General features: G+C 39.5%; 1 protein-coding gene across 1 annotated transcript; it reads left to right on the top strand.

The window, feature by feature from the left end:
• The first annotated feature begins 1,383 nt into the window (after window positions 1–1,383).
• MYL11 (myosin light chain 11) lies at window positions 1,384–12,681 on the top strand. Its single transcript, XM_026682276.2, has 7 exons — window positions 1,384–1,518; window positions 4,874–4,963; window positions 10,217–10,292; window positions 10,391–10,495; window positions 10,582–10,660; window positions 11,565–11,613; window positions 12,313–12,681. The coding sequence occupies exons 1-7, from the start codon at window positions 1,516–1,518 to the stop codon at window positions 12,415–12,417; spliced, it is 507 nt and encodes a 168-aa protein (XP_026538061.2). The 5' UTR covers window positions 1,384–1,515; the 3' UTR covers window positions 12,418–12,681.
• The last annotated feature ends 665 nt before the right edge of the window (window positions 12,682–13,346 follow it).

Genomic DNA, 13,346 nt, shown 5'->3' with positions numbered 1-13,346 from the left:
AAAAAAGCGACTTATGACCATTTTTCATGTTTATGACTGTTGCAGCAATTCATGGTCATGTGATCAAAATGCTTGGCAACTGACTCATTTATGATGGTTGCGGTGTCCTGGGGTCATGTGATCCCTTTTGCAATCTTCTGACACACAAAGTCAGTGGAGAAGCCAGATTCATTTTATCAGCTTAACATACTGTGGCAAGGCCAGTTGCAAAATGGGGCAAACTCACTTGACAAATGTTTCACTTAGCAATAGAAATTTGGGGCTCAATTGTGGACATAAGCCAAGGACTACCTGTAGCTATCCAACCCTCTATAGCAGTCAATTCAAAAACTCATGATTAAAACAAACTGACTCCAGTTTGGATGATTGGAGTTCTTTTAGACAAGAAATGGAGGATGATGTAAATAGGCAGCCAGTCTGTAGTGAAGCAAGGAAAGAAATTCTTATAGCTATCTTTAGGAGCTTCTGCTCTTGTCTGTGCGTCTCCCAAGTGACAGCTGAACCAGCAATCCCAAAAAGGAAATTTTCTTAGGGACATTGGATACCTTGAGCTCAGAGGGAAGGCGGGAGGAAAGGAAGGAAAAGATGGAATACAGAAGTTCTCTTGGCATGCTGGATCTTCCATGCTCATGTTTGAAGCTTTCCTATATCTCAATAGAGGGGATCAACCAGGTGTCCTAAGCAGGAAAAAAGCTGATGCTCAGCCATCCAGGCCAGCGTATTAGGGATGAGCTGTCCAATCATGCTAGTGAATGTCTAGATCCTTAGTTAAAGATTAGCTAGCAAGCCTTAAAATCCATGGAATGGCTTAAATTTCAGACTAAAAATGTTGTTTTAAACTTTTGCAAGTCCTGGTCTATCATATCTGACAAATTTATTGAAGGTTATTCAGGATCTCTGACATTCCTTGACACATTTTTATAAAAACAATGCAATTATTTTATACCCAGAGTTTTGCTGTGATGAATTCTAAATATGTATGCCTTAAAGAAACGTTGTATTTGTTTGCTTTTTTCCCTTTTGGTTTCTTCTATGGGTCAATTTTTGAGCAAGGAGTTATCCCCTGACTGAGTTCATATATTGACCAAAAACATGTTTGCAGAACCATGGCTAATTGGTAGATTGGCAAGCCATAATCAAGCAAACCATAGCAAGAGGTTTGTGTGGGCTGTGAGCTCATCCCCTTTGGATTTGGAGCTGGGTTACCACCGATCCCTAGAATAATAAAGGCTGTTGAATTATGGACCATCAAACCTAATAGACTTACCTTGTTTCCAAGAAAGGACTTGGCCCTCTTGCGCTCCTCTGGAGTCTATTTCTAGTTACCCCCATCCTCCACCCACCCAAACTTGAAGATGTGACTATAGTTAGCTGTCCCGCCTCCCTCTGAGGGAGCCTATATAACCCCAGGGGAATCCACAGCCAAGTGTCTAGGCTGTCTGCCCTTCTGGCCCCTGGGACATCCCCATCGCATCCACAGCTGCTGTTCACTCATTACCTGCCCGCTGAGAAAATATGGTAAGTGAGGAAAAATTGGGTGTGCAGGCAAGAGCGTAGTAGATGTCTAAGGAAATCAGGGAGAGTATCTCAGTCCAAACTAGTGGAAAATGTACAACACCAAGAAAAAAAAAAGTTGAATCGTCTCTTGATCTGCTTTTTTAAGCCAAGCATTGGAATAGGACAGCTTCTCAAATAATGAAGGATAAAAATTGCAAAAGGAAGGTGTAGAAGGGTTAAAAATTCTCTAGGTAACTTTTTTTTTTAAAAAAAAAAAACTTCCTCCAGTTCAGCTTTTTCTTCTTCATACATTAGTGAATTTTGAGTATTTTCAGTTAGGGCTTTTTAAAATGTCTGGACAAAAAGGAATATATGTGTTAAGAGGAAGCTTTGGGGCTGTTAGAGAGACAGGGAGGACTATGAGAACCCAAAGGCATCTGTGCTCTTTTGAGATGGGGAAGGAAACTTGGAAGAGCTTAAGGCATGCAGACTATCAAATTACTGTCTGTTGGTGATGATTTGGCATCCATCGTTCTGTTTCATTTTCTTCACTTTCTGAAATGGCTCTGATCTTGCACATATATCCCATCCCAAGCCACCTTCTTGCTTAATAATACTTGGCGTTATTTGGCTTTGGGCCTTCAATCTTATAGGTGAATCCCTTCAAATCACTGAATAACTGTGTAATGCTCCTTGAATAATACAGCAGGATCATGGAATCTTTTGGCTCTTTGCCTTTGCATTTTTCCCCCAAAAAGGAACAAAGGAAAGGGTGGCTGGACAGCTGCTGACCAGACAGGAGCCTCTGAGTCAAACTCCTCAAGGCACCATAAGATTCAGACAAAGGAAGCTGCAACCTGTCTGGTTTTTTTTTTCCAAATGAGAAACAAGGAATACATTTTTTAAAAACATTTCCTTCACCCTTGAAGTTTCATTGCATGCCTGGTATACCTCTCCTCTGAAAAGCCACATCAGAGGAAATGTAGGAGAGCAATCCTTCCAAAACATTCCTGTAAGTCTGGCCATGGTGAAAAGACAACCTGCAATATGTCACTACAGGGGGTGGGAACATTTCCATCACTTTGTATATGTGATTTGCACGCCTAATTCCTCAGATTCAGAATAATGTCAGGTAGTGCTCCATTCAAAATTCAAGAAAGAAATACTTAGACTCCTTAAATTAGAGAAAAGATATCTTTTACTGAAAATGAAGTGGCAGCAACAATAGAATTCTGAATCTGAGGAATTAGGCGCGCAAATCACATATACAAAGTGATGGAAATGTTCCCACCCCCAATAGTTCAAATGATTCTTCCAATTAAAAGTTGTGAATATGATCATGTGGACATCTTCAGGTGGTGATGAGGCCTCTGTCCGTTGACCTTGACATATTTTGATAAAGGTTTGCAGCTGCGCAGAGAAAAGAAAGCTAAGCGAGAAATAGAAACCTAAGCAAGAATTTATACTCCCCCTCCTCATTTTATACAACACTAGAATGTAACACCTCCAGCTCGCTTCCCAGACTTTACCCCTCCTCCCCCGTTACTTATGGCAGCCAAAAGATGCAAAGCAATAGTAGAAGATCTTGAAGGCTGACACAATAGTTTGGACTGTTGAATCTCTCAGGCCCTCATTCTTGATGCTAAAAGATTAGTTTGTCAGCATGCAGATATATATTAGCTTTCTCTAACTGAGGCCTCCAGCCTACAATCCCATCATCTCTAGCCATGCCTCTGTGCCTTATTATAAGGGTTTCCAAAATTTTACTGGGTTTTTATATCTGGCCAACTGAATATGATTAGAGGATTGAGATGCATTTATTATCTCTAGCCAATATCCCAAAGTTCGTACTTTTGTTCTGGTTCAACGCATGAAAGAGATCAACTTAGATTGTCTGGATCTTCAAGTTCTCATTCCATTTTTGCCTTGCCACCTGTGTCCCATCTTCCTTGAAGTAACACACATACCAGTTTTCAGGAATTGAGGATCAAGAAAGAGCCACTCTATAGAAAAGAGATTCTTAAAATTATCTCCATATAATCACAGTCATTCTAAATAACTTCCTGTGATATAAATCATAATCCTATATATTCTATATTTTCTATATATAAAACAACTTTGTTCAGAAGGAGACATAGTTGATAAGGTTGAGAGAGACAGAGAGAAAATTTTCATTTTATGCTTTTCTTTTCATGTATGGGTACGAAACCAGCTGGAGTTATTTGTATGCCTGTATTATATATAGTCTGCCCCTTCCCCTTTTTTCTATTAGGTACACCAGTTGTGGATTAGTGCCATTTTCTGAAACAGTTGTCATTTATCATCAAATTGGGCTTGTTTATACATGTTTTATTTCCCCAGGCTCTCATTTTAAAGGAGATTAAAGGACCCTCCTTATTAATTAATTACTTCCATATTACTTATTAACTTAAAACTTGCAAAGTGATTTTGGGGAAGATGAACATTATAATACCCACATACAACATAGTTGCCTAAAAGAAAAGATCATCCTCATGGAAATTAATTGTTACAAACCTGAAATGAAGACTTTGAAAAGATGCATTGAACTGTTATCAACTCCATATTTGTATTGACAGTAAGAGTAGATGCTTCTGCTGTTTCTCAACCCAAAGTATACACTTTCTTTAAAGTCATGAATGTTTTTCTCCAATGTTCCAAGTTTTCAGACTTTTGCTATAGCAATAAAATTGTTTGTTGGATTGTCCTTACGGATTAACCCCTCCCCTCACTTGTATAACAAAAAACAACAAATAGAATATTTTGAAAATACATGCCTAACATAAAAGAACATTTAAAGGAAGTTTTAATTACTAAGTTAAACAATTATTAAGTTAAATAATATTTTCTGATATTTAGTAAGGTTCCCTGCCCCTGGAGACAAAAATGTAAAAAACAATCAAATATGGTTTACATAATCAAATTCAGAAATCTTCTTGGTTATATTGCTTAGAGTGTACTATAACTGAAGCCGTTTATATATTTTCAAAAATAGACAAATTAATAACTAGAAATTGCATGGGGGGAATCCTTTCTTAATAAGATGTTCTCATGTCACATGAATTGACTGCTTACACATTGTCAAAGAAGAGAAAATGCATTAGGACAAAGTAGGACCAAAGGTGCTGGTTTGTGTCACATTTGCAGAGAGAAAGGTAAGAAACTATAAATCATTTCTACAATTTAAGTTGAAGGATAAGTCATTTAACTAGGTGGCCTATGTATTTCTTAACCAATTATGGCTGTGCCAGGACCAATACCACTCCTTTTTTTCATTCATCTAGTTTCAAATTTGAATAGAGACTCTCACCTATCAGCAATGAGCTGATCTTGAATGCCCATCTTTCTTCTCTTCCAGGCACCCAAGAAGGCAAAGAGAAGGGCAGCAGAAGGAAGCTCCAATGTCTTCTCCATGTTTGACCAAACGCAGATCCAGGAGTTTAAAGAGGTAAGAATAAGAACAAAGATGGACGTGGGAAAGGGTGTCATCCATTAGGAAATATCACAAATGTAGCGATGCCATTAAAGGAAGAATTTGGATCCGGATGAGCATTGTCAGGGTGCACCACCCAAAATTGACATTCTAGGAGATTTTTTAACTATATCACTGAATATATAGGAATGAATTTGAAGAACAAAGCTTCTTGTACTAGTCAATTCAGATTCTGTCTTCCCTTTGAAAAACATTGCTGACTAATCACAGAAATTTTGGCTATTTTAATAAAACCTAATTAAATCTTTCAGGTTAGCCTGTTTTACATATGCAGGTAGGTGCAGTTTAGTGTACCCCAATGTATTGTATGAATCCCAGCTACATTTTCTCAACTTCAACAGAAGTGACTAAATATAAATTAGATAAATTATAGAGGAGTTTTTAAAACATAATTTACCTCAAGAATCCACATGTGGGTATCTGCTCATGTATGGGTTTGGTGGTGGTTTGATTTGAGTCTGAACCTTTACAAAAATAGGGATTCTTTGTTCCTGAAATTATGTCCATCAAGTAGAGGCCCATCATTTATTAATTTTCCTTTCTTTTGCCTCTTATCTATTTGTTGCGGATCCTATTGAATGCTTCTAAGTTTTAAATAAATTTTCCTAATTTTGTTGTCCATTCTAATATATGTTGAATTACAGCTTCCATTGTTCACAGATAGAATGGTTATTGATTGGAAATAATGGGCTTTATTTTTTGCCAAACCTGAGGTGCCACCTTGAGGAAGACTATTGTGAAGAACAATCTGGAGAGGGAAAGTGGAAATCCATAGATATTATAGGTGGATCAACCCTTTCAAAAATGTTCTTCTGTCTCCCTATGATGTGTAGGTTGAGTGCTAGTTTATTTTTGTTTTCTTTAGTAAGTCAAGATTAAGTAAGCCATGAATTCTTGTGATGTGTAAAGCTGGATAAAATTGGGTTTGTAGACCATGAGTAATGGATTATTATCATGTGTAAACTTGGCCACTATGAGTATATGTCTCCCCAAAATCCTGCTTTGGAGCTTAGAACCTATTAACTATGCATGGAAGATCAGCCTTTTAACCTCCTATTAATGTTGCTTTTCCTTTCCCAAGGGTAATTCCAGGTTGTTCTCCTTAGGACATTGTTCTTTAAATTAATTTGGATTTTGAATAGAAATTCTCACCTATGAAAGTGAGCGCGAAGACCAGCTTTCCATATGGAGATAGTTTCTTCTCCTTGCCATTTAAATTCTTAATCTTCATTTCAGAAGAGCATTTTTTGCCCTTTGGTAGGCAGTAGACCTCCACACACACCCCACCCCAAAGTTGATGGTGTTTCCTTTCCAAGACCCTTGCAATGCAGCAGGGTCTATTTTGGGTGAAGGAGGACTGAGCAAAGAGATGACATCTGTGCTTGGACGAAGCAAATGGCAGAGCCTTACAAGGAGATCTTTAGAAACCCATTCTGGCTGGCTAGTTTGGGGGGAGGAGGAGGAGGAGGCGAGAAGCCTCTTTATTTCCATCAAAAATAAAGCCTGAAGGTCTTTCGGTCTTAAGGTATTGATCAACTATAAATGAAACCAAAGCTACATTAGAAGTAGAGTAGGTAGTAAACTATCATAGAAGCTCCTTTGGATTTTCTTCTTTTTCCTGCAACCTATGTTTGTGCTTCTTAATTTTTTAAGGGCTCCTGCTTTTAAAAATATGAGAAGACAGATCAGTTCTTGCAACGTGCATATTTATTTAATTGCATGTGCCACCTGCCTTCCTTCAGAAAACCCAAAGAACAAGACCTGCCTTCTTTCTTCCCTTCCTCTTGTTACTTCTCTCTGCAAGAATGCTGTGAGACTGGTAACACCGAGGATCACCTATAGATTTTTGTGGCAGGATGGAATCCAGGTCCCCTTAGTCTTCAGATGGGCTCCTGCATTGTGCAATAATCCTGAATGTAATCATGGAATTTCAGGAGGACTAGGTGATTATTTCCTCCATTTTAATTCTTTTGCCCTTCCTACCATTCCTTCTCCCATAATTTGCTAAGGGTGAAAATATTACATTTCTACTTGGTAGAGGTAGAGTCCACTGGGTAAATCTGTGGTGGAAACACAGTCTCTTAGTCTTTGGTCCCAGAGCCCCCAGGCTTATACTGCTGAAATCTATAGGTATCTGTTGGCATTATTGAATGAAATAAAATTAGCCTATACAATAGATGAGGTATCTAATCCAAAACTACAACTCCCATTATAGGAACGGGGTGAGTAAGTAACATCATGGGAGGGCATGAAGTTTGGAAGGTTGATTGAATACAGGCTAGCAGAAGTAACAATCTGGATATTTCGATCAAAGGATACCAGATCTGGATGGACGTTCGCTGGACGGCAGGAAGGGATTTTTAAAAAATCCTAGTTATTGACTATTATCTAGCAGGCATCAGGATTTTTGCAACCCAGGTTCATTTCTCCTTGGTTAGTTTGCCTCTTCGGGGATCAATCAGTTGCTTTTTGAGCTCTGCCTTTGTTGAATTCCATCCTGATTGAAGCTCTTTGGAGAGATCCTGCCATCCAGAACAATGAAGAGGATGAAGTGAGGATTTGACTCAGGATGAAGTTGTGTGCCAAACATAGTATTTTTCTAGCTAGGATATTTTTGGTCTTTTGTGGGAAACAGGGTAGGTTTGCCATCAAGATTTCTGGACAGCCTTGGTTGTCTTCGCTTTGCTTCAGAATATCCTTTTATGCTTTTGAACTTAAAATGTGATTTCCTCGGAGAAGAGGATCTTTCTCACCATTATTCAGCAAGTGCTGAATAAAAGGCAACTGGTCTGCTTTTTCCTTGAGGAAGAAGAAGAAAAGGTTTCGCTTCTCATCCAAGAAGCTTCATCAGTTGTGATGGTGGGGGCCATCCCATCGCCCACCATCACAACTGGTGACAAGCAGAACGTTTTCTTCTTCCTCAAGTAAGAAACACTCCAGATGCCTTTTAAAAAAGCACCTTGGAGATAACTATGACCTGGATGATTGAGAATCACCACAGGCAAGTACCGAGTACATTGCTGACACCCAGATGCTGATGTTGCATTAGCTTTCTCGGCTTCCACCCAAAGTAGTCAAGACCTTTTTTTGAGTGTATATGTGTGTCTGTGTGGGGTAGGGAGTTAATGTGAGTTGGAAAAGCTTCCTGAGGTATTTCTCCAGCCATCCAAATTACAAGATTAGACAGTTGAGATGATGCAACTTCTACTCCACCTATTATTTATTCTCTGGAAGTTTATAGTTTCCCCTTCTTTCACCGTGTAGAGAATCCATATTGCTCTTCAGAATTCACACAACATGTTGAGCCTGAAAATCTGAGAAACAAGCCCAGTTTCTCCACCATTTTTATTCACATACTGCTTCTTAATCAGTACTTAGCTTGGTTTATTGGCCTTTGGGTTACCAAAAAATTGGAATTTGAAATCTAGGCTGGTTGTAGATTACACATTTTGACTTTCCTGTACCCTAAATGGTAGCCATTCTATGTTTGCATGACATAGCAAACATTACATTTAGGTTAAAGAGCCTCATCTCTCTGAGTAAGATGGCAAGGACTTGCCTGACAGGGTGGGCCTTTTGACTGAGTTTGCCCTGCCAATGCAGCCTCTTTCAATTTGCTAAATTCTAGCATTTCATTTTTATTTGGAAAGAGATAGACATTTAGCAAGAAAAAAAAAAAAAAAGGGGGTGTAACTGTGAGAGGAGGGAGGAGTGAATTCCACCAGTGCCTGCCAGTCTTTGGAGACCTCATCAACAGCCCCTTCAGAATGTACCACCTGTCCCCTTAGGGAGGGATTTGAGTTTAATATGAGACAGTTTAAGGTTGTTCACATTCCTGGTAGAAGCGAAGAAGGATATCAAATGACAGGTGTTTCCAGGGCACAGCTGCAGAAAAGGGAGGAGGGAGAGGAGGATTGTACTAGCTGAAGTTAACATGTCTCCAATCTATCATGAATTGCTAAATAAGCAGACAACTAAATAAACCACTGGCCTTTTTTTATATCCAGTTCAGAATGTTTATTAAAATACTTTCATTTAAATTGTCCGTTAAACCTACTGCGGTCTAAAGAACTACTATAAGTGTCTTGAAATATACACAAACATAAGTGAGCTACTATTTTGTGTCTAGGGTTCAGCAGCAGCTAGGTGCCCAACTCCAGATGGGATCCACTTCTCTGTTATTTAGAAAAGCCATGAAGATCTGGTTCTTCACCCAGGCCTTGGGTGATGAATAAATTTGAATTTAAATGAATTAAAGCTATGAATTGCATCTAGAAAAAGCATTGCAGCTGAGGGTAAGGGAGGAGGGAGAAGGTCAAAGCTGGCAAGCTGGTCATTATGATCAAAGTCCCGTCCTTTTATTTCTACAAATAGGCAAGGTTTCAATTGTGACATCACAACTACCTATCTTTCCGCCTACCCCATGTTGCTGGTTTGTCCATTGGTCGCTATCCAAAACAATGTGATCACTGGTTTTCCCTGCTATAGATTAATTACATGCTACTTGATATGGCAGTCTTCAAGTGATGAACCAGTTCTCAGAAAAACAGAAAAAGCTTTCTTGCTCAGAAATGAAGGCCTCTACTCTACCGCATTGTGGTTTGCAAAACTTGTGACAACATAACGTATATGTAGTCATGAGGGGTCCTTGGTACTCTCTGGGCTTGCTTGTTTTCGTACAGGTGTTTCATTACCCAACTAGGTAACATCCTCAGTGCTAACAAGGAGTGCTCTTTTAAAAGCACTGAAGAACACCAAGGACCCCTCATGTCGATCCTGAGCTACGAATATCCTCCTTTACTGGCATATATATCAGAGGTCCCCAAACCTGGCAACTTTAAGACTTGTGGACTTCAACTCCCAGAATTCTCCAGCCAGCATAGTTGCCAAGTTTGGGGACCTCTGATATATAGTCAGTTTAGGTATATGTTGAGAGTGGATAAGTGTAAACCCAAAAGCTATTATAAACTAGTTAGTTTGCCATTTTGAAATCCTGGAAACTGTTCATTTTGGTAGGACAGGGAGAGGAAGGTGAATTTTCTAGACCTTAAACATGTTGGGTTCATATTTTATGCTGTGCCTTAATGTGGTTTCTTTAATTTTTGCTTGGTGTAGCATTTGAAAAAAACCATTGTGAATAGCTCAACAAGCCCATTTAATATAATGCATGAACTTGGTTAATGTATTTCTTTCTCTGCTGCTTCCTAGGCCTTCACTGTTATTGACCAGAACAGAGATGGCATCATTGACAAGGAGGACCTGCGAGATACATTTGCTGCTATGGGTAAGAAAAAAGAGAGCAGGCTGAAACAGTGTAATGAATGGATGATCAGATCCTTAAATCAAATCCTCATCAGTTAAGCTTTCTTCCTTTCTGCATAGGTCGCCTGAATGTGAAGAATGAGGAGTTAGATGCCATGATCAAGGAGGCCAGTGGTCCCATCAACTTCACTGTCTTCCTCACCATGTTTGGGGAGAAGCTGAAGGGTGAGACAGTCTCTTGTTCTTCTCAGTCTTCTTCTATATGACATATAACCTGTTCCGGCATCTTACTACTTTTCCTGTCTTATCAGGTGCTGATCCCGAGGACGTCATCATTGGTGCCTTCAAAGTTTTGGACCCCGAGGGCAAGGGGAGTGTCAAGAAGCAATTGTGAGTGTTTACCTCCCATTTCACTTCCAACAGAAGCATTGAGTCTCTTCAGATCTAATTCTAAAATGGCTGTTACTGTTCTGACCAAAGCTTCCTGAGACAGTAACAATCACATGCTTAGTCCCTAAAACCCTCTTTTTATTTCAACAGCTGTAAATTATATTCATTCACAGCCCATAATGAGTCCCAAACAGTTTGTGAATAGTCCAACAGAAGTCTGCTACAGTCTGTTCAGGATAAGGCTGATAAGCACCCACCTTTATCTCCCTGGAAATGCTGCCAACAACTAAGTTGCCAATTAGCTGTATAAGGCCAAACTGAACACAAAGTCAGCAGAGCTTCAGAGTTTAAACCAATCAGAATGAACAAAGTTGCTTCCTGCAAAGGCTCATGTCCCTTTGCTTCTCCTTTATGTCTTATGGGAGGGGCCAATCATCTCCAAACCTTACTCCCGAGTTGCCCCTTTTGTCTTGACTGTTCTTGCCTTCTGGCAGCTCTGCGCAAGTGCGCACTGGGAACCTGCTCCCCCTGTTCCTTTGCCTCACTGATGTCAGATTCTGGAGGCTCCGGAGTCAGCACAAAACTCTCAGATGGCCCTGGCCCCATCTCTGGGTCAGACGCAGATCCCTTTTCCAAGCCCTCCTCAGACTCCAGCACTGGCCCATGTTCCTCCCCACTATCCAACTCTGCTGCCAGCTCCGCAGGCCACCGGTGGACCACAACAGTTACTAGGTTCCCATGATGTCCTTCTCTGTGTTACAGGCACTTTGCAGTATTCTCCCTGATTAATTGCTTAAGCAACCCATATCTCACCATTAAAGTATATTCTAGATGACAAGTGGATCAGAAGAAACATATGTTAGGGCCTTTGTAACATATTATGTTTCTCCTTATTTCGCTACAGCTTGGAAGAACTCTTGACTACCCAGTGTGACCGATTCACTCCAGAAGAGGTAAGAATTTTTGTTGCATCCTGTTGATGTCCCGTTCTTTTCTTTATTCAGTTAAGAGTCCCCTTGCTCAGATCTTTTACTTCAGTGTTATATTTCCATATTGTCAATAATTCAATCTAACATCTATAGAACTAGGACAAAAGGATAAAAGATAACCTGGATATACTGTATTGATTTCATTAAATCATTACATTAATTTTAAATATATGAGGTCAGTCTGAGGCCAGAGTCAATGCTGAACGTTTTTCAACTCAATAAGATTCTTCCAAGGATTGCCTAGCACTTTATTCTGTTACCACAGAATAAAAACAAATATTAACACTCACATTCTCTTTGCACATAAGTCAGCTAAAAACCAGACTTGCAAATCAGAGACTGAGGGGATCAAGCCAGGAAAGAAACCTATAACAAACTATATTGTTCTCTTTTAGCACAAATCTGAATCCTGAATAGCACATTAAACAAAGGATTTATGAGATATCCTTCTTTCGTTAGCCACCCACAACTCTTCTTGGGCAGTGCCAACAAGCACAATCATCCTCTTTCATGGCTAAGGAGCCGGCTGAGGAATTCTGGGAGTGGAAGTCCACCGGTCTTAAAGTTACAGACAGACCACTGATTTAGAGTGACAGTTGAAAACATTGAAAGTCATCAAGTGCAATCCTATCACCTCAACATAATCTTCTCTGTTTCTGGCAGATCAAGAACATGTGGCACGCTTTCCCTCCAGATGTAGCTGGCAATGTTGACTACAAGAACATCTGCTATGTCATCACACACGGAGAGGACAAGGAAGGGGAATAAAACCTTGTAATTTTTTTCACCCTTGCTTTGTGGGGACATCCACCTAGACACCCCTAGGCAGGGGAATTTCATTTATGCTGGTCCCTGATGATCCACACTTTTGTAACCAAACAACAAACATCTCAATCTGTTATTTATTATCTTACGGGGAGAAAAATTATGCCCCCCCCAAAAGTGACCCTACTCACTACAGCTAGTCTTAATCTAACTGGGACTTCACACCATCAAATGTCTTAATAAAAATGAGGACAGCTCTGTTTCTAAGGCCCTTGTTTTCACAGTCTGCTTGTCTGCTCAGGCCACAGAATGTTAGCACAGATTCGAATGGTGCCCTATTCCCATTTCTAAAACTAATTTAGCTTCAGGTTCTGAATGTGATCGTTTTTCTTCCTTTTAGCACTGCAATGGTTAACTAATTAACTCAGGGGTTTTTTTCAGTGTGGCCAGTACAATTGTTAGAAAATAGTTTTGAGACACATCCTTAGTAATAAGTAGTCTTAAAAGATCATTCCTTCTTCTGTGAAAGAAAATGAGACAAGATCACCTCTTATGTTGCCAATCCTAGTAACTTATCTAAAAGAAAATATCTGCTTCTGAATTCAGAACAAGTTGTTTTTAATCTATAATTCAAAGAATTATTTGATTAAAATAGGTTAATTAATCACATACAATTTTTAAACTCAGGTAGCAAGCCCAATATTGCTTCACTTACACATTTATTTTTATATTTTGGCTCCCATGTAGGACCCAGTTTTCCCACCCACATCCTTGGTGAAACCTGCCCATTGTATTATGCTTCAGTAATCCTTATGTTGTCTGTTGCTCTTACACTGGTGACTGGTTGCCCCATGTCCTGAGTTTCATGTTTACATAATGGTAACTGTTAGTTCACTAAATCCATTCATGCCCTTTTCCTAGGAAAGATCACT

Source organism: Notechis scutatus, chromosome Z, assembly GCF_049901735.1.
Source record: "Notechis scutatus isolate UNSWTSFEM ecotype Mainland chromosome Z, rNotScu1.2, whole genome shotgun sequence".
Classification (NCBI taxonomy): Eukaryota; Metazoa; Chordata; class Lepidosauria; order Squamata; family Elapidae; genus Notechis; species Notechis scutatus.
Note: the sequence above shows the minus strand (reverse complement) of the source record. Positions and strands in the feature narration are given on the sequence as shown.

What these genes read in the sequence shown, in the direction of transcription:
- MYL11 (XM_026682276.2), top strand. An exon ending in AGATCCAGGAGTTTAAAGAG is followed by an intron (nt 4,964 to 10,216) that starts GTAAGAATAAGA and finishes GCTGCTTCCTAG; the next exon opens with GCCTTCACTGTTATTGACCA. An exon ending in AGATACATTTGCTGCTATGG is followed by an intron (nt 10,293 to 10,390) that starts GTAAGAAAAAAG and finishes CTTTCTGCATAG; the next exon opens with GTCGCCTGAATGTGAAGAAT.